The sequence below is a fragment of the Carcharodon carcharias genome, chromosome 18, assembly GCF_017639515.1.
Source record: "Carcharodon carcharias isolate sCarCar2 chromosome 18, sCarCar2.pri, whole genome shotgun sequence".
In the NCBI taxonomy this organism is placed as follows: domain Eukaryota; kingdom Metazoa; phylum Chordata; class Chondrichthyes; order Lamniformes; family Lamnidae; genus Carcharodon; species Carcharodon carcharias.
In genome coordinates, this window is record NC_054484.1 from 94447744 (window position 1) to 94469859 (window position 22116).

Genomic DNA, 22116 nt, shown 5'->3' on the forward strand with positions numbered 1-22116 from the left:
CCACAAAGGGTGTTCCAGGAGCACCAATCTTACCTTGCCTTGAGCCAAAAGCAGTGCTTGAGGAGGTGCCACCGCCTTCTAAGCAACTGGGATCTCAAAGCAGATTGAGTTTGGCCCTTCCAGTGGCCCAGTGAAGGTCAGCATCATTCTGACTTTCGATGCCACTGGGCCCTTCCAGGTGGGAACAGGTAACATCTGTAACCTCTCACATTCGCCGTTCATACATGCACCACGGAGGTCACAGAGACACAATACAAGAGGGGAAGGGACTTCATCCCCTTCTCCTGAGGAGGGAAGAGCAATATTAAAGGATATATGGATTCACCAGGATAGCAGACTTTCAGCTGCCGCTATGTGCTATGGACTGCACGCACATACTTCTGCAGGTCCCCCATGTCAACCGGGAGCAATACAGAAACCACAAAGACTACCACTCTCTGAACGTGCAGTATGCGTGTGACCACAGCAAGAAGTTCATATTGGTGAATGCTGCTACCCTGGGAGCACCCATAATGCATTTATCCTGCACTAGTTGGCACTAATGACCATCTTCAGGTCTCCACGCTGCTTTGGAGGATGGCTCTACATGTGACTGATGACACCCCATTCCGCCATCCCATCATACAAAGACAAAGGGCCTTTGATGAGAGCTGCAATACCACAGAGCAAGCATTCAACCTCCTCAAACAACAGTTTCGCTGCCTCCATTGCTCAGGGGCATCTCTACAGTATACACTAGAGAGTGTGTTCATATCTTTGGGGTGGCAGTGTGCTGCATCCTTAGTCATTCTGAGGACCCAGCCACTACCTCCTGGGTTCCAGAAAACATTTCGGGAAGAAGAGGAGGTTGGGAGGAGGAGGCAGGGAGAACACTACATCCATCTCATGCAGAGAGCAAAAGGGAGTATATAATGAGGATTCACTTAAGTTAAAAGTAACTTCCCCACCTTTCCATGTGCCCATCAATCCCCAATCTTAGATCCAAATCAGACTGCCTATCACAAAATGCCCTTGACCAACATCATTCCATAAAGGCCAACAGCAAAATCCTTCACACAACAACTTTATTCATCAACACATCAATAATACACGAAAGAAAGACAGAACCATCACCTTTGTGCATTTTCTAGCGGCTGTCTAGTGTGTCCCTTTGCTTGTCCTAGTGGTCCTACACAGTATTCCCCCAATGGCTGCAGCATGGTTTGTGGAAAGCTGCTGACTCTCAATGGTTGAGATTTCAGACGGTCTTGAAAGTCATCCTCGAGCAGTTATGGCCTTAGAATGCCCAGCTTTGGACTGCACCATCTCAGCATAGGTGGCAGCAGGCTGGGCTAGCTGGTTAAGAGGCAACAGTGTACAGGTGGAATGGCAGTAGTACTGGAAACACACATACTGTAATCTAGAGAGAGGAAAGTAGGCTTGTGCTCCCTGCAGAGCCACTTTCACTCCCAGTGTCGACGTCTTAGCAATTCTCCTAATCTGCTGCTGCACAAATTGTTTGACTGCTGTTGCACGCTCTATTGAGCACTGAGATCTGTACCTGTGATGGTGGCAGTCTGTCTTGATGGCAGCAACCAGGGATCTCATGACCTCTGACTGAACTTCCACTGCAGCACTGAGACATCAGGAGGTCTCTGCTTGTGCTGCAGCGGAAGCTGAGACAGTGCTTAACAGGTGCTCCATCATGGGTCAGCCTGGCAGTACTACCAGGGAGGTGCTCGCCACTTCCACAGTGGAAAGGATGGGCTCCAAGGTTGGTATGATGCCCTCTGTCATACTGAAGCCAGACTCCTCCATGCTCCTTGCCAGTCAATGAAGACATGCCAATGCACCAGGCACCATCAGGGCCCCATTGAGATTTTCATCTGAGTGACTTCAGCATACCCGTTTGCATCCTCCACCTCTGAGGAGATCACACATGAGCTGTCCAACCCCCCCGGCTTTTCTTCAGCCCATTCACGCCTGCAACACTCAGCACCTGCTGATTCTGAATCTACACTAGCCTCTACCATTGGCACACTGCCAGTATCTGAGCTGGTGGCTGTGAGTGTAAGGTCATGTCACACTGTGGACAGTTATCCTTGGTCTTCCTTGTGATTCTGTGGAGGCTGAGCAGACATCAGTTCTTGACTATCTGAAAACACAAAGGGAAAGGTCAGGAGTGAGGGAATGTGGGGTGTGGTCAGGAGGAAAGCAGGAATTCCATTTCATGAAATTTCCATTTCACTTCCAGGATGAGGGTGAGGAGTGAGTGGTGAAGGTGCAAAAGTCATCGACTGACAACCACCCTCTTTGGCCGCGGTAGCGCCGGGTGCCATTGGCTCTGAGGCAGCAGCCCTGATTATTCATTATGCCATCTGAGGGGATGAATACATGTTGAACCTCTACCAGTCCTATGGCTTTCCTTCCTGTTGTATGCCACCTTCTCTTGGAAAGAGAAAGGGCAGAATGACAACGACTGTGTGGTTGGGTGATGTGTGTCATAATTGAATGATTGTAGGTTTGTGGAAATATGGAGGTGTTTGTGTGTGTGTGTGTGTGTATGTGGCCTGACTGGAAGGTGTGTGTGGGTGAAGTGTAGTGTAAGAATGTTAGGGTGAGTACTGAGTGTCAGGGAGTGCTCCTGAGTGAGTGATGAGTGTGTGGTGCATTGAACATGTGTGAAAGGTGTGTGGTGTGAGATGTGATGTGCAGGTGCATTCACTCATCTTGACCACCCGAGTGAGGTCACTAAACTTCCTTCTGCACTGTTGCCATGACTTCAGGTGACACTCTGGGCATTAATTACCTTTGCCAACTGCTCCCGTTCCTTTCTGAGGGGGCGCCTTGAGGGTTTCCTGCCTGCCAATGGAAACATGCATCTCTCCTGGCCTCCACTTGTGTCACCCCTCCAGGGTGGTATCACTGAATTGTGGAGCCCTTTTTCTGGCATGCTGCAACATCTCCCTTCAGCCTGACTCTGCCACAGTGTTTATCTAACAGCCTTTACACCATTAATGCAGCTTAATTCCCATTGATGGGAACTGTGTCTTTAAAAAGAGAAGCATGTGATCTGCCCACACCACTGTTTGGCCTCCTGTGCTGCACAGAGGCCTGCTGGCAGTGCTACTGAGAAGAGGACAGCATGGGTCTGCTCAGGACCACACAAGAGAATTACGCGCTCCCAATCTCCACTGGAATTATTGCGAATTGTGGCCCTGGTGCCCAAAAGTGGGGATAAATTTCTAGCTGTGGACTGTATTATTCCCTGTTTGAAAGGCTCTCAGTCAGTGTACATGTTTCAGAAGGTGCTGGAATAGGCAATGTGCTATCAGCATTTAACAAGGGCAAAGACAGGTTAGTGTTTCAGGTAAAGTGAAAAAAAAGGTCTTGTATATAGCTCCTTTCATGAATGTTCCAAAGTACTTTACAGCCAGTTAAGTGCATTTTTTGATACGTAATCACTATTGTAATGTAGGAAAAAAATGGCAGCCAATTCGGATGCAGCAAGGTCCAACAAACAGCAATGAAATAATAACAGATAATCTGCTTTAGGTGATGGATGAAGGATAAAGATTGGCCAGGACATTGTTCTTTCTCGAACTTGTGCCAAAGGAACCTTTCATGCCCACTGGAGAAGATAGACGGGATTCAGTTTAACATCTTATCCAGAAGACAACAACATTGACAGTGCAGCACACTCTCAGTACTGCCTTGGAGTATGAGCCTAGATTTTGTCCTCAAGTCTCAGAAGTGGGGCTTCTGACTCAAAGGTAGGAGTGCCACCAACTGAGTCAGGGCTGGCAGTTTGAAATGCTTTGTTGCTTTCTTCCTCTTCTCAGCTGCTGTAACATATTTTGTTACTTTCTTGTTTCAGATTTTCAATGTTTGAAGCTTGTTGTTTTATCTTTTACATATTTTGGATACTGGGCAGCTTCAGTGCTTCAGGGATATCACTTGTCTAAAGAAATTCTGGACTCATGTTCGATGGGCCAAATGGCCTACTCCTGCTCCTATTTCTTATGATTTTAAGCAAAATGAAAATAGGGTCGGGTAGAAATTGGTATGTGCCATTTACATTTTCTGGGAGTAAAGTGGGTTCAGTGATGTCAAATTTAGCAGTGAATGCAGTAATATTGTTAACAAATATAAGACCATAAGACCATAAGATGTAGGAGCAGAAGTAGGCCATTCGGCCCGGTGAGTCTGCCCCACCATTCAATGAGATCATGGCTGATCTGATAATCCTCAACTCCGCTTTCCTGCCCTTCCCCCATAACCCTTGATTCCCTTACTGATTAAAAATCTGTCTACCTCAGCCGTGAATATACTTAATGACCCAGCCTCTACAGCCCTCTGTGGTAAAGAATTCCACCGATTGACTACCCTCTGAGAGAAGAAATTCCTCCTCATCTCTGTTTTAAATGGGCAACCCCTTACTCTGCGATTATACCCTCTGGTCCTAGACTCTCTCACAAGGGAAAACAATCTCTCAGCATCTACCCTGTCAAGCTCCCCTAAGAATCTTATATGTTTCAATAAGGTCACCTGTCATTCTTCTAAACTCCAATGAGTACAGTCCAACTTACTCAACCTCTCCCCATAAGAAAATCCTTCCATACCTGGGATCAACCTAGTGAACCTTCTCTGGACTGCCTCCAATGACTGTATATCTTTCCTTAGATAAGGGGACCAACACTGTTCACAGTATTCTAGGGATGGTCTAACTAGTGCCTAGTATAGTTTTAACAAGACTTCCATATTTTTATACTCTATTCCCTTTGAAATAAAGGCCAACATTCCATTTGCCTTCCCTGTTATCTATTGAACTTGTAGGCTAGCTATTTGGGAATCATGCACGAATGCCCCCAAATCCCTGTGCTGCAGCTTTCTGCAGTCTTTCTCCATTTAAATAATATTCAGATCCTCTATTCTTCTTGCCAAAGTACATAACCTCACATTTTCCCATCTGCCAAGTTTTAGCCCACTCTCTTAACCTGTCTATATCCCTCTGTAGACTCCATATTTCATCCTTACCACTTGTCTTCCCACCTATTTTTGTTTCATCTGAAAACTTAACGATAGTACATTAATTTCCCTCATCCAAGTTATTAACATATATTGTAAATAATTGAGGCTCTAGCACTGATCCCTGTGGCATTCCACTAGTTACAGGTTGCCATCCTGAAAATGCCTCCTTTATTGCAACTCTCTGCCGTCTGTTAGTTAGCTAATCCTTTATCCATGCTAATATACTACCCCCAAAACAATGGGGCTCTTATCTTAATAAGCAGCCTTATTGCTGTACCTTAGCGAACGTCTTTTGGAAATCCAAATATATTACATCTAATGGTTCCCCTTTATCTATCCTGCTTGTTACCTCCTCAAAGGATTCCAATAAATTTATCAGGCACGATTTCCCCTTCATGGAGCCATGCTGACTCTGTTGGTTACATTATGCATTTTTAAATGCTCTGCTATTACATTCTTTATAATAGACTCTAACATTTTCCCAATGATGGATGTTAAACTAGCTGGCCTATAGTTACCTGTTTTTTGTCTCCCTCCATTTTTGAAGAAGGGTGTTACACTGGCAGTTTTCCAATCCTCTGGGACTTTTCCAGAATCTGCGGATTCTTGGAATATTGCTACCAGTGCATCCACTAACTCTGCAGTTACTTTCTTTAATATCCGAGGGATGCAACCCATCAGGTCCAGGGGACTTACTGGCCTTTATCCCCATTATTTTCTCTAGTACTTTTTCTCTAGTGATAGTTATTGTATTTATTTCCTCCCCCCCTTTTTCCCCTTGATCACTTAGTATTTTTGGAATGCTATTAGTGTCTTCTACCGTGAAGACTGATGCAAAGTATTTATTCAACTCCTCTGCCATTTCCTGGTTCCCCATTATTATTTCCCGAACCTCATTCTCTAAGGGGCCTATGCTATGATATTCAAAATGACAAGACCATGCCAGTGGCCAACATTAGTGAGAGATTATTACCCATCTACGTCAATTGTTGTGTTTTGTATAAACTTTGCCCAGTTCAGGTGTTGTTTTCTGGTTGGGGGAATGAATTTTCCCCTCAAAGCTCCAAATTCAGTGATCAAGTTCCTTCTCCAGCAGATCACCAGAAAGTGATTCCCTCCCCCTCTTGACCATTCCAAACGCAAGTGAAAAACACAACACAAAACCGCCTCTCTCACTGTATCCATTATCTCAGGCACTGACACCTTTCAAAGGATTACAGATACCTCCAGCACTTTTGTTACAAAAGTCATCACTTCCAAACATGGGGCTTTATCCCCCACTTCAATTGTTCTTGCACAAACACAAGAAGCTGATCCATCCAGCTGTTCCGAGGCCAGCCAGAAACCCTGGACACACTGGCGGTGATATAGTGATACAACAGTGATATAGTGACATGACACTGTGATCTTATACAAAAGAGACTTTCCAAATTTGCTGCAAGTACCCTGGGGTTGCCCAGTCCTCTTCAACAATGAGGCCTTACAGCAAACTGAACATGTGAAAAGCAGCAATGCAAAAAGCAAATTATACGCATTCAACTGGTGTTTTAACAGATCCCCTGTGACCCTAATGGTTTTTACACAATGGCTATCTTCAATATGGCCCTGCTTCAAATCCAGCTCACACCCACCTCTTGGAGCTGTGTTTTACCGCGCTACTAATGCAGGCATTACTAAAAATGGTAAACCATGTCAATACTACCCACAGCCAACAAAGAATGAAACCCCCACCTTCCCTTCCAAAGTACCCTTGCTGGGTCTAAGTCTTCTAATAAACAGCCTCGACATGACAATGAGGATATCTCGATGCAAGTTGGTGGAATTATTGTCCATGCTACGTTGGATTACAGCTTGACCCAGTGCATAAAGTATCAGCAGAGTCTGTAAAAATTTAAAATTAACCCAGAAAAAAATGTTCTCATTTGCCTCCGCAACATAATTGGGTGCCATTTTGAATGTTGCAACAACAGGAAGATAAAATGTAAGCATCACAGTCAGGCAATTGTGCTTTCTTCCTCTTTATTCTCCCTGCTATTTTTACAATTCATTGTGGCCTATTGCATTTGTATGATATATTAATTGTTTGCTTAAATTATTTCCTCAGTTTCCAATGACAACTATTCTGGCACTGATGTTACTTAAGTTTCCATCTGATACCACATTCCAGAACTAGCTGAAATACCTGGAACCATTCTGCAAAATTCTGCAGCATGATCTAACATTAAAATAATCACCTCTTATTTATCCCATGGCTCAGTATACACCACCTGCCTAGATGCTGTGTTTTATAGAGTAGGAGTTCCCACGTTCAGTTCTGATTTATGAAGAAGTAGTTTATTTTAGTGAGGGAAACCATGTGGTTGCTCTACCTGCCCTGCATTCCCTGCTAGGGGAAGGGGAAGAAAATCAGCCCGGATTTCTGCTTGGGTACAATGTCCAGTGACCCCTGCTGTATCTAGGCCATGGATGATTAGGCTTAGTCACAATACACCTTTGCAGTTGACTGGCCTGCAGATACTCAATATTCCTGCTCACTGATGAAGGATGAAGCATGGGCAGATTCTCAACATCTGTGGATCTTACTTCAGAGTGAGTCACTGATTTTAGGAAAAGATATCAAGGAGAAAACTTGGAAAACGTACTTTAGTGAAAAAGCTCTTCAAGAAGACCTTGCATCAATAGGATACCTTTCACATCCTCAGGTGTCCCAAATGCTTCAAAGCCAATGAAATACCTTTGAAGTGTGTTGTCTATTGTAATGTAGGAAATGCAGCAGTCAATTTACACACAGCAGGATCCCACAAACAGCAATGTGATAATCTGTTTTGGTGATGTACATTGATTCAGACAATTGCCAGGCTCCTCATCAAATAGCACTATGGTTACTTTTATGTCAGCCTGAGAGCACCTACCATCACGTGCAAAGACTAACACAATCCAGCCCTGCAGCCTTTCCTTAGGCCTGCACTGAAGCTGTTTCAAAATGCTACAGGAGAGCTTGAGTTATGAACAGAGCAGAGGACGTATCTTACAGAAACAGTCAAAAGGAGCTTTTCAGTTAATGCAGTTTCATCAAGCCTTTCATTGTTGGACACATTGTCAGGGTAAAACATACCATTGAATGCACCCAGCATACAATTCCTTTTATTAACAAAATAGCTTCCTACCAGATGGTGTACAATCACTGACCAAAAATTATGCCAATTACTGCTCTTTTCCAAGGGACTGCTCATTTCTTGATGGCATCAAACATTTCCCACTTTTCATGGGTGAAGACTGCTGGGAGATGTGGATTTGGCTGATGATATCTACGTGAAAGCTTCACACTTCAAGAAAGCTCCACACTTCAGACTTCAAGAAAGAGCTGACCAAGTCACGAAAAATAACTGAGCACGGCTTCTGAGCTCATAAAGAAACAGCCCCGAAATCCAGACCACTATGGGGGTGGTTTACTGCGTGACTTGGAGTAGGTTGGAAGAATAATTGTTAGCCCGTTGTGCAATATTGCAATCGAAAGAGGTCCATGGATGTTTGTGCATGAGAAGCAGTAACAGATCAGATCATAGGAAGAGGATGGCCTGAAGGAGAGAAGCAGGAGCCTGAAGTGGGACAGGTGCATGATGCAATCATTTGGGATTATTTTTGAAGTCTGCACAGGGCTCTTAAAGTAATTAAAAGGACAGGATTCAAAATATTCTAAATACATTTAAACCTTCAACTAACTGTTGGTTGTTACTTCTTATGTCGCTGAACTCAAGGCGCTTTTTTTTTAAGAGACATTTGCTTTTGATTATGGAAGAGTAGTGTATGTGACATGTGTTTGCTGTGGTCTGCTGCTCTGTCAACCCCTTGTGCTCTGTGTACTAGTCAGCCACGTTCTTCCTCATCCTCAAATCTGATTGCTTTTCTGGTCCTTTAATTAATTGCTGTTGTGACTTTGTTGTAGATAACTTCAATGCCATGTTTTCCTACATTACAGGAGTGACTGCACTTCAAAAGATCTTTCATTGGCTGTATGGTGCTTTGGGGACTGCTGAAGTCGTAAGAGACCCTATATAAATGCAAGCTCTTTCTTTCTGCTTTAAAAAATTGTTTGGTTGGCCAGTCGGTGCTCATGAGGTATCCTCCATCCCAAAGACGGTTCTGGGTGAGGGCTGGGGGGGGAGGACGAATGATGTCATCCTCAGAGGACGGCAGCTTTGTGTTTCACAGAGCCACTGTCACTCCCTTGCTGGACTGCTGTGACATCCTGCAAGCCCCTTTGAACACTGGTATCTGGAGCCATGATGGTAGCAGTCTGAGCTTGCTTGGCACTAAGCTGCACCTGTGTGAGTGAAAGCTGCCATGGCAGCAAACAGAGCCTGCATGACTACCATATGAGCTTCCTCTCAGACACTGGGGTGGGGTGTAGGGGGGGGGCTTCTGCTTGTACTAAAATGGGAGCTAAGAAATTGGTCTTCAGATGCTGTATCATGGTCGGGTTTAAAGTGTGCAAATTGAACTGACCATCATTTCCTTGCTGAAAAGGTTGGGCTTCTACATCCGTGCAAATCCTGTGCCAAGTTAATGCCAGAATCTTCCATCAGCCTTCTTCTGTTGGCCATCCCATTGAAGTCTTCCACAGGAGAACTCATGTGTGAACTGGCCCTCTGGCAAGCTGGTATCTGTGCTACGCTTGTTCTCAGCCCTGCTTGCAGCCCACTTATACTTGGCGTTTTATTACGTTGCAGCTTCTAAGTTATCCTCTAAATTATGTGCAGTGACAGGATCTGAGGTGTTGGCTGCAAGTGTGAGAGCAAGTGATGGTGTTTCTTCATCTTTACTGTCTGCCTGCTTTTCTAGCTATTGTTGTTCATCACTGCCTGGCCAAGTGGCAGTTGTTCTTGGGTATGTGAAAAGAGAAAGGCACAGGGTAGGGAGTGGTGTGGGGGTGAGGGGGATGCAAGAGGTGCATGCTTACACCATCTGTAGCTTGTAAATCAGACATAGATAGCTATAGACATAGCTAAACATTCCCACGGCCTATGGATGAGATCACAGCTCTGCAGTCCTGCCTCCTCCATGAATGGTGGTGGACAACTAACTAACTAACGGTAGAAGATGGCTTCACAAACATCCCCATCCTCAATGATGGGGGAGCCCAGCACATAAGTGAAAAAGACAAGGCTGAAGCATTTGCAACCATCTTTGGACAGAAGTGCTGAGTGGATGATCCATCTTGGCTTTCTCCTGAAGCCCCCAGCATCACAGGTGCATCTTCAGACAATTTGATTCACTCCACATGGTATCAAGAAATGACTGAAGGTACAGGTGTGAAAACCTAGTTCATGGTTTATGTTTTAGAATGTAACTTCTAGTTTTAGGAATTAAAGTTTTAACTGTAGAAAATGGGTGACTGAAAAACTGTTAAGCAGCCCTGAAGTAAATCAGTTCAAACAAGCTTGGAGTTTATTATGCTTAGAAGGTATTTAATTTGCATTTCTACCCAGGAACAGGCTGCGTGTGCCATGTTGCCATAGAGATAATGAATTAGGAAGCAGCCTTGGTTAAAAGAATATTTTGTTTAAGTTATCTGTGTGTGTTTGCTAACAGAAGCAAGCAGTTTGGATTTTGTGAGGGAAAGGCAGGTGGAAGATTTGCTCTAGCTTGCAGCTGGTGGAAGAAATCTACTGTGGTCCTCACAGAGCCTTGAGCCAGAAATTAGTCAGCAGAGGTAACTTGGAAAGCTATGGGAAGGCAGTTGGATATATGCCAGCAACCTGAACAAGGAACTGAGTCATCCACAGTCATGAGGTGGGTGAAGGTAAAGGTGGAGGGTCACGTGGCCAAAAAGCTAATGGAACAACCCCTATTGAATCTTACCTCAGAAGAATAACTGGAATACTAAGGAGATTAAAGTAAATTCTGGTTGGCTGTGGCATACCTATTGGGTTGGTCCCAGGAAAAGTGAATGAATCTTCAAGATGGCGTAAGATAAAGGAACTCTTTGGGAGAAGTAAAAAGTAGAACTGAGTTTATAGCATAAGTCTTTATAAGCTTTGGTGTTGAGTTGGTGTGCTTAGTTTGTTTAATTTCTCTTTATATATAAAATCGAGTTTGTTTTTGTTAAAAAAAAGTGAAATCTTGTGGCATAGTCTGTCGGTTAATTGCCGGGTATTTGGATTTCTTCTTTAAACACTAATGGTCCCTAAGAAGATCGTAACGGTACTGGGTACATTAAGGTTATGGACCCTGACAAGTTTGGTTCCTTTCACCACCCTGAGTGGCAGCAATATGTGCCATCTACAAGATCAGCAGGCAATTTCCTTGCCCATGTCATAAGACATCGTGGGGTCCAGAGTCAATGTTGAGGACTTCCAGAGGCATTTCCTCCTGATTGTATCACTGTGCTACCTCATCTGGTGGGTCTGTTCTGCTGGTGAGACTGGACATACTCAAGGATGATGATGGAGAAGTCTGGGACATTATATGTAAGGTATGATTTGGTGAGCATGACTATGTCAGGCTGTTGCTTGACTGGTCTGTGTGACAGCTCTCCCAATTCTGGTACAAGTGCCCAAATGTTAGTGAGGAAAATGCAGGGTGAACTGGGCTGGATGTGCCTTTGTTATATCTGGTGCATTGGTCAATGCTGAGTATACTATCCCGCTTTCTTCTTATTCGCTTTTTTGTCAGAGTTTGATACAACTGACCGGTTTGCTAGTCCATTTCAGAGGAAAGTTAAGAGTCAACCACTTTGCTGTGGATCTGGAGTCAGGTATAGGTCAGGCAGGATAGGCCAGGCGGGATAGGCCAGGTCGGATAGGCCAGGCGAGATAGGCCAGGTGAGATAGGCCAGGCGGGATAGGCCAGGCGAGATAGGCCTAGCGAGTTAGGCCAGATGGGATAGGCCAGGTGGGATAGGCCAGGGGGTATAGGCCAGGCGGTATAGGCCAGGCGGGATAGGCCAGGTGTGATAGGCCAGGGGGGATAGGCCAGGCGGGATAGGCCAGGCGAGATAGGCCAAGTGGGATAGGCCGGGGGGATAGGCCTGGTGAGATAGGCCAAGTGGGATAGGCCAGGCGAGATAGGCCAGGCGGGATAGGCCAGGCGGTATAGGCCAGGCAAGATAAGCCAGGCGGGATAGGCCAGGCGGGATAGGCCAAGTGAGATAGGCCAGGCGGTATAGGCCAAGTGGGATAGGCCAGGAGAGATAGGCCAGGTGGGATAGGCCAGGTGATATAGGCCAGGTGGTATAGGCCAGGTGGGATAGGCCAGGTGGGATAGGCCAGGCGAGATAGGCCAGGCGCGATAGGCCTGGCGAGATAGGCCTGGCGAGATAGGCCAAGTGGGATAGGCCAGGCGGGATAGGCCAGGGGGGATAGGCCAGGCGAGATAGGCTAGGGGGGATAGGCCAGGGGGGATAGGCCAGGCGGGATAGGCCAGGGGGATAGGCCAGGCGGGATAGGCCAGGCAGAATAGGCCAGGGGGGATAGGCCAGACAGGATAGGCCAGACAGGATAGGCCAGGCGGGATAGGCCAGGGGGGATAGGCCAGACAGGATAGGCCAGGGGGGATAGGCCAGGCGGGATAGGCCAGGGGGGATAGGCCAGGCTAGGTAAGAGTGATAGAGGTCTTTCCCTAAATTTCATTAGTGAACCAGTTGTTTTTTTTTAATGACAATCTGGTCATTTCATGATCACATATTTGTTACCAGCTTTTTATTCCAGATCTTATTTAGTGGACTGAATTTAAATTACCCAGCTGCCTGGCGGGATTTCAACTCATATCTCTGAATCAATAGTCCAAGACTCTGGGTTACTAGACCAGTAATGTATTCCTATACTACCATAGCCATGATTCAGATAACGTGGAGTCACTGCATTGAGGTGATGTGGAGTCTCTGAATTGAGGTGATGTGGAGTTTCTGAATTGAGGTGATGTGGAGTTTCTGAATTGAGGTGATGTGGAGTTTCTGAATTGAGGTGATGTGGAGTCTCTGAATTGAGGTGATGTGGAGTTTCTGAATTGAGGTGATGTGGAGTTTCTGAATTGAGGTGATGAGGAGTCTCTGGATTGAGGTGAAGTGGGGTCTGTACTTAAAGCTTTGCTTGACTCTTTGTGGTCAGTGTCACGAATGGATGCTACTTGAGTCATTCATTGCCCATTCCTAGTGGATAGTAGTGGACGGCATCCCTATGATTTCTCTCTATAAGGAGCTGTGACGTTCTCTATTGATAGCACAGCTTCAATAGCACATTCCTCTAGAGTTTATCTAACATGAAGATTTCCAGTGTATATGTGCCTTGGGACATGCTCAGTGTTGTACGTCTCCCTATTTAACATAGATACTTATGATCAAATTCAACAACTTGCCTGCTCATGGTATCACCTGTTTAATATCACACTTCCCCCCAACATTTTCCTTTTCTCATTATGCTGACACCGAGACTAATTCAATTAATATTATGTTTAATTATACAGCAACATCCAAAAATCATCAATTACTAATGTATAAGAAACACATTTATAATCTTACACTGTAAAACACTCCATTTCCTGCTCATCTCTATATAATGCAATCCCAGTTAAAAAGTCAGTACACGCACATATTTCCACATTCAAACTTCTCTGCATCTGGCTCTTTTCATTCTCGGATTGCCTGATTGCATTTGTTCCATGATTTTTCTTGTTTTTCTATGCTGTTCTATAACCGTAATGTACCTAGTAAACACAGCTCAGCTGTGGCAGCCTTTTTCACAGGTAAAGAAAAGAAAGACTTGCATTTACATAGCGCCCTTCATGACAACAGGACATCCCAACGTGCTTTACAGGCAATGAAATACTTTTGAAGTGTAGTCACTGTCATAATGTAGGAGCCATGGCAGCCAATCTGCACACAGCAAACTCTCAGAAATAGTAATATGATAATAACCAGATGTTTATTGAAAAAAATATTGACAGAACATCAAGGCTAATTCCCCTGCTCTTCTTCAAAATGTTGCCATGGGAACATTTAGACCTGGGGCACTTGGAGCCTTGGGTTAATGTCACATCTGAAAGACAGCATCTCCGACGGTGCAGCACTCCCTTAGTAATGCACTGGAGTGTCAGCCTTGACTTTGTGGGACTTAAACCCACAACCACCTGACCCAGAGAGTATGAATGCTAACAACTGAGCCATTTCGTTATCAATGTCAATGGCACAAATCTTCGGCTTTCTGGGTCACCAGAGATGGGTTGGATGTTGGCAGATGTTTGTCAGGACCCTGCGGAAGTCCTGACACATGCACGTAAGTGGAAATTGCCTGGGAAGTTTAAACTTCTGACGGGCTGATTGCTGCTGCCCAGGACCCTCCGCGAAAACCTGAAACCCTGACCTCAGGGTGGAGACTTGGCCAGATCCATGGGTCTTATCTATATACATACCCTGGAAATATTACATGGTTTAATACCAGGTCTATCTCAGTCATTATCCTGTGTAACTTCATTGAGCACCAAAACTAACACCTCCCAATCACCAGCCTCAACCAGCCATGTACCGACCCCCGACCATCCGACTACCCCCGACTCAACCCGACTATGCCCCCAACCACCCAACTACGCCCCCAACCTAACTACATACTCACACTCATACCCACCTACTCATTCCTCCATTCACCTATTCACTAACACTCACATAGTGAAAGACTTGGATCTTTAAAATTGGTCTCAGACTGAACCAGGTTATTTGCCACCTCAGTGTCCTATTTGACCTTAAGTGTTGTTCTGACCCCACATCCTCTCCATCATAAAGACCGTTTACTTGCATTTCCCCAACATTGCCCATCTCCTTCCCTTCTTCAATCTACGTGCTCATAAAACCTTTAGCCATGGTCTTGGTAACTTCAAACTTCACTATTCCAGCTTCCTCTCTTCTACCCTTCAAAAACTTGAACTCATCCAAGTCTTATTTACTGTGTATTTTCCCACCTGGATGAATTCACATTCATGTATTACTCTGCGCTCACTGACCTACATTTGCTCTCATCCACTGAATACAGCAGCTACTGTTGTGAAAAGGGGGCGTGTTCTCTCTTCTTCCGTCCAATGATCTTCCCCTGGAGAGGCTGAGCTGACCCTTCAATGCTTCAGCCAGGATCAGAAGATATGGTTGAAAAATCGTAAAAGGGTTGGGTCACAGAAATCTTCACGGACAGCAACAACGCACTCAGTATTGATACTGACCAGAAGATTTGGGCTATTGTGCTCCTTGTATACATTCAATGTGTTTTACCCTCTTGTCTGTGGCTATCCAAGAAAAAAGAAAGATTAAAGAGCGAGAGAGGTACCAGTTTTCTTCAACTCTTTCTTCCCAAGATGTGCATTGTAAACTTCATCCCTCCCTCTAGTCTCAGAGCCCAGGTTTCCCTCCCAGCCCCAGCTCTGAACAAGATTATTTGCAACCTCAGTGTCCTGTTTAACCTTAAGTGTTGTTCTGACCCCACATCCTCTCCATCATAAAGACTGTTTACTTGCATTTCTCCAACATTGCCCATCTCCTTCCCTTCCTCAGTCTACCTGCTCATAAAACCTTTAGCCATGGTCTTGTTAACTTCAGACTTCACTATTCCAGCTTCCTGTCTTCTGACCTTCAAAAACTTGAACTCATCCAAGTCTTATTTACTATGCATTTTCCCACCTGGATGAACTCACATTCATGTATTACTTTGTGCTCACTGACCTACATTTGCTCTCAGTCCATTAACGTCTCAAATTTAAAATTCTCAGCCTCATGTCCAAATCCCTCTGTAGCCTCGTCCTTCCCTACCTCAATATACACCCCACCAGCCCTGCATTCCTCAAAGAGCTCTACATACCTCCAACTCTAGACTCTTGTGCATCTTTCTCAATTCCTTCACCTCACCATTAATGGCCATGCTTTCAGCTGTCTGGGAATTGGGTTCTGTAATGCACTCCCTAAATTTCTTTCCCATCTCCACCTCTCTCTCCTAAAAACTTACATCTTTGGCCAAGCTTTTAGTCACCCATCCTAATATCGCCTTCTTTGGCACAGTCTCAATCTTTGTCCGATTATGCTCCTGTGAAGCACATTGGGACATTAAAGGCACTATATAACTGCAAGTCGTTGTCTACCATGTTTATAGTATAGTGTTTATGAAGCAAAGCTTTTGAACAACAGGACTCATATCAGGAATTCAGGATTGGATACCAGTGTACTTGTTTTGCTTCCTGCACACTGTTAAAAGAAAAGGTGAAAAATTATATGGCCTAACACTCATACCTGCACCTAAATTCCCAATAAAAAATTTAATCAAATAAAGCTCTGTGCTGGATTGCTAAAGTTTATCCAATAGTCTTCATAACATATTATCACCAGTGCAATGCCATATTTTTGATGCTTAAATATTCTTTGATATAGGTGCTGATGAAAAGAGTACTTTTCTCTCAGTATTAACATTGAGATGGCTAGGCCAGGCTTAGTACTGCTCGATACAGAGTTTATCTTTGCAATGATGAGAATATCTGTTTTACTCAAGAGGTAGGTTCCGACCTGTGTGGAATCTAGTTGGTCCTTGACACCTTAAGCTGGAAGGGAAAGTAGAAGTACTGCCCAAAGGGACTGTTTGGCACAAGGGGTTTGCACATTGTCCTTTCATCTCTGACACTGCCCAGATATTAGCCCAGGTACTAGCTGAGGCTCAGTTGATAGCACTCTTATCACTGAGTCAGAAAGTTCTGGACTTAAGTCTCACTCCAGAGGCTTGAGCACAGAATCTAGGCTTGACTTCAGTGTAGTACTGAGGGAGTGCCGCAGAATCAGAGATGGTGGTTTTTGGATGAGATATTAAACTGAGGCCTTGGCTGCTGTCTCAAGAAGACCTGAAAGTCCTATCGCACTTTTTGAAGAGCAGGGGAATTCCCTGTATTCAACTCTCAACCAATATTTCTAAAACAGATCAATGTGCTGTTTGTGGGGGTTTGCTGTGTGTTAGTTGGTTCTACATTACAAACAGTGACTACACTTAGAAAGTACTTCCTTGGCTGTAAAGTGCTTTGGGATGTTGTGAAAGGTGCTGTATAAATGGAAAAACACTTTCATTCCTTCAGGCATTTTCCTTTAAGACTAGAAGAGTAGAGACTGTCATTTCCTCAGTCTGGGCTGGACATCAAAGCAGGTGACAGAGATGAAACGACAATGTGCTAACCCATCATGACAAACTGTCTTTTAGGCAAAATGATGGTGAGTTTCTTCCTTTCCACTTAGCTCTGAGTGTCTTTCATTACCGGTTTAGCTTTGAATATTGTAAAGTGTCCCATCTTAAAATAGGTCTCCGTTTATATCTGCATCCGTAGTGCACCATTACCCAACTGATTACCGTTCTCAAAGGCATAGTTAGTCTCATATTCTCATCAGACTGCTTATTAACGATTGTCATTGTTTAAAAAAAATTAGAGGCTGTAATTATTCTACATCATAGGTTTCATTATTTAGGAAAGAGGAGGGGGCGAAGAGGAGACAAAAAAGACAGAATCATAATCTTGCTCTGGGTAACGACATATTGTGCACTCACCGACAGATATTGTCCAAACAGCAATTATTTTCATGAATGCTTTAGTTCTTGAGTTGCAGCGGCTGTGATGGATAGGATTTCGTATTGCAATGTACCGATCCAAAGATATTGCGCACAAGTGCATGATGGATGCAGTTGAAAATAGCACATCAAAATAAATCCATATGGGGCAGAGTTTGGCAGGTAACGGCCAGATGTATCCTAAACAAAAGACAAAGCAGGTCAGTGAATGATTGAAATCTAACTGAATCTTAGATTTATTTTTTGCTTTTAAATACTTACAGGCTTTAAATCGTCTCAAACAAACATTTATATTTAAATTCCATTGTGATCACAAAAAATGAGACCAGAGTGCAGAGCACAATCTTTGGCTTAACTAAATATATCAGGAGAATCTTGGCCTGATTACTTTGCAGGTTGAGGGCCACAACTCAGATGTGCCCTGCAAGGTGTTCCTCAGGTGGGGTTGGCCAGGCTGCAATGGTGCTGCAGGTACAGGGTGGACTAATCAATGCTCCTCTGCCCTTTCAGAAGAGAAGCCATAACAACATCGAGAGGTCAAGGACAGGCAGAGCACACACACACACCACCACCACCACTACCACCACCAACACCACCACCCACCCGCCCCCCCCCCACAAACCTGCTCAGAATGATGAGGAATGAGATGGATGCCTTAGAGACAGAGAGCTGCCACCCAGCTCGTTCCACTGGTCGTGGACAAGTAGGGGTCTCTGACGAAGTTAAGAGTGCAGTGCACCGATGCGAGAGTGTTGGAGTGTGTAAACATTGTTTTGTTGTCTCATCTGTATCGGAAACCTCACCCCTGGAGTCCTAATTGTTCATTGAAAGACGATGGCACCATGATGCAGATCTCCATTGTCTCACAAGCCTGCCTAGCATGCACAGTGACAGTGTGATGACTAATACTAATGACACGTTGTTTTTCTCCTCTAGAATCTCCATCCAGCAAACGGGCTCAGGACCCCGAAGAGCCACCCTCGACACCGTAGGACCAGTGCCTGTCAGATGTGCTTGCGTCATATCCCTTCTCTGCACCAGTACAGATACCAGCACCTCGGTGGGCATTAGATTATTGGCTACAATGTCAGTGCACAGCGGTGAGGGCACGGCACACTCACTTGAGGACCAGGTGGAGGCACAGGGTGCTGAAAGTTGGAGAACTGCTGGAGACTAGGGCGATGCTGAGTCCAAGGCAGATGATGAGCCTCTGGAGTCATCCATTAGACGGCAGATGCTGGATGTCCAGCAGTATGTGTGGGAGGATCTGGTGGAAATCCATGAGAGTTTGCGTATCATAGTCTCCGTTATGGAGGAGTCCAGGTGGAGCATGAACACTAAGTTGACCCTCATGGCCGAGCGCACTGCCTCCTCCATGAGAGAGTAGCAACTCTCATGGAGAGGCAGCTCCAGGGACAGAATCAGGGGTTTCTGGGGTTGCGCTTGGACCTGCAATCCCTCACACAGGTAATGACCAGGAGGTCAGTGCCAATGTGAGAGATGGATGAGGCACCTAGTATCTCTGCTAGGTGCCCATCCATCAATGACAAGCAGGGAAGTCCAGAGTGACCTCACATTGGCGCATGAGCTGTCTGTCATCTCTGCTGGCTCCTCTCAGGGCACTCCAGATGATGGCAGCAGCTCCTCCTCCCCTCTGCCAGTGACTGTGGCATCTGATGAAGCTGCGGTGACTGGGGAGATGCCAGCTGTGCCACTGGCCGCTCCCTCCCAGGCGAGGCCAGCACAGGCTCCACAGGCCAGAGGACAACTGCCAAGGTCACCAAGGCCAACAAGACAGCAGCGTGAACAGGCTGTCTCCAATACTGCTGACTGTGAGGTGTTGCGGGGAGGGGGGGGGGGTGGGGGGGGGGGGGGGGGGGGGGGGGTGGGGGGGCGGGGGTGGGGGCGGAGGGTGGATAGTGCATAACAAGATGCAGCATTTGCAAATGTAAGTTTAAGACACCGTGAGCACAAGAGGGACTGGTCACGGGTGATCTTCTGTTCAGCCATGTTTTGTTAATTTGTTTACTGGTGTGGCCATTAACACTTTATATTGTTATGTTCCTTTTCTGTGAGTGCCAACATTATATACATTTTGCTTTTGTGTTAATGGCCTGAGTATACTTCACTTGTTTTGTAGGTGCAGGGCACATGTCTCATCCTGGACGTGAGTGGCTGTAAACTTTATTGCACAGGAACTGAGTGGACTTTGGGTTCAATTGAAAGGGTCATTTCAGACACCCGGGATGGAAGCGGCAGCCCTGGCATGAGGTAGAAGCAGATCATTAACAGCCTGGCTGAAGGAGAGTCGAACCAAGGCCTCCTTGGTGCCCCTGCCTCCTTGAATGTTCCAGAGGTCTGCCTCCACATCCTCACCATGTTCCTCCCCAGGCTCCTCTTCTGATCCACCACTGGATTCATCCTCTGTGGCCTGTGGAGCTGCCTCAACATCCTTTTCCTCCAGTGGGTCCCCCCCTTGCCAGTGCCAGATTGTGGAGAGCACAGCATGCAACCACTATCAGTGACACCCGCTCTGGGGGGGTATTGTTGCGCTCCCCCTGAATGGTCCAGGCATCAGACGTGCATCTTCAGAAGACCTCTCTATCACCGCCCTTGTGGTGGCATGACTCCAGTTATACCTCTGCACTGTTTCTGTTCTTGGGTGCCAGAGAGGCATCATGAGCCACCTTTTCAATGGATAGCCCTTGTCACCCAGCAGTCACCATCCAGCCCTGAACAGCCTCAGCACCAGGGAGTGTTGGAGGATGTAGGCATCGTGGGAGCTGCCTGGGTACCTTGCACAGACTTGCAGAATCTACATCCTGTAGTCATACACTATCTGCACGTTCATGGAGTGGAAGCCCTTCCTGTTGACCAAGGCACCCGGCTGACCCACTGGCGCCTTGATGGCCACATGTGTGCAGTCGACTGAACACTGGATGTGGGGGAACCCAGCAATCACTATGAAGCCTCTGGCTCGCTCAGCCTGGCTGGCCTCAGCTGTATGGTAAAGAATAAAGGTCAGTACCCGCCTGAACAGAGCGTCTGTCACCAGCTTGATGCAACTGTGGACAGCTGATTGGGACACTCCGCAAAGATCCCCCACTGAGCCCTGGAAAGAGCCGGAGGTATAGAAGTTGAGGGCCACTGTGACCCTCAGAGTCACTGACATGGGGTGTCCACCCACACAGTTGGAGGTGACCTCAGGCCCAATCATCTGACATATGGAGGTCACGGAGGCGGAACCTGCGTCAGCACTGCGCCTTTGACATGTTGAGGTAGCTGCATCGCTGCCTGTACACTGTCTTCTTCCACTGTCAAGGTAGTCCGCCATGGACTACCTGCTGGCCCTGCCACTACCACTACCTCACTACCCCATGCCTGCAACTCTCCCACCACAAGGGCGGTGATAGAATGCTCCCTTGAACGCTGCCTAAGGGCACATGGCCTCCTCTCCCTTCTGCCCTCCAGTTCCTCCTCAGACGAACTGCTACCAGTGGAGTACACAATCCTCGTCACCAAAGAAACAGAAGGCTGCCTGGTTACTGGAAGGGTCCACATGGTATAAATCCTCCAGGGGCCTTGGAGACACCAATGAGTCCTGAAATGAAGGCTAGCAATGCAAAGACTGAAGCTCAAAACAGAGATAAAGCTGCCAAATTTCACTCAGCAACCAGCAGCGAACTATCTCCTAAACAGAGGGAAAAGAGCACGGAGAGCAGCTGATTGGTGAGTAGGATTACTCAGTATTTCTAGTCTTTAAAGTAAAGTAAGGTCTTTAGTTTGTGTTTAGATCACTAGTCTTTTTTTTCTCTTTTTCTTAAAGATAGCTTGTTAAGTGTAAGATCGATACTGGTGTGTATAAAAAATAATTATAATAAAGAGTAAAGAGTGGGGATACTAGAGTAATTCATTAATAAATTAAATAAAGTACAATAGTGATGGCAGGATGGGTGATGTGTTGCTGCTGTAGCATGTGGGAGCTGCTGGCCACCAAGGTGATCCAGAGCGAACACACCTGTACCAAGTATTTGCAACTTGAAGATAAAAAAAAGCAGCAAATAGAGTCAAGAGGGGAAAAAATGGTAAAAGGGCAAAATTAATGGCTCTTAACTTAAATACACATAGCATTTGGAACAAAATAAATGAATTAACGGCATAAATAGAGGTTAATGGATAGGATCTTATAGCCATTACGCAGGTTACAAAGAGATCAAAGTTTGGAACCAAATATTCAGGGTATATGACTTTCCAAAAGGACAGACAGGAAGGAAAGGGCATTGGGGTAGCTTTGTTAGTGCGAGATGGAATAAGTATGAGAGCAAGACAGGATCTTGTTTCGGAAAATGTAGAATCCATTTGGGTGGAGGTAAGAAATAACAAGGGGAAGAAGACACTGGTGGGAGTAGTCTATAGGCCCCCTGACAGTAGCAATACTATAGGACAGAAAATAAATCAGGAGATATTGAGGGCATATAAAAAAGGCAGTACATTATTCATGGATTACTTTAATCTTCATGTAGATTGGGAA

At 45.6% G+C, this 22116-nt stretch overlaps 1 protein-coding gene across 1 annotated transcript in view; it reads right to left on the bottom strand.

Moving 5' to 3' along the window:
- Nucleotides 1-22116, bottom strand: part of LOC121290483 (5-hydroxytryptamine receptor 2A-like) — a 154227-nt gene that overhangs the window by 83846 nt on the left and 48265 nt on the right. Inside the window, exon 5 of the mRNA XM_041210921.1 lies at nucleotides 17565-17765. Within this exon, the coding sequence (XP_041066855.1) occupies nucleotides 17565-17765 (201 nt within the window). The remainder of the gene's footprint in view (nucleotides 1-17564; nucleotides 17766-22116) is intronic.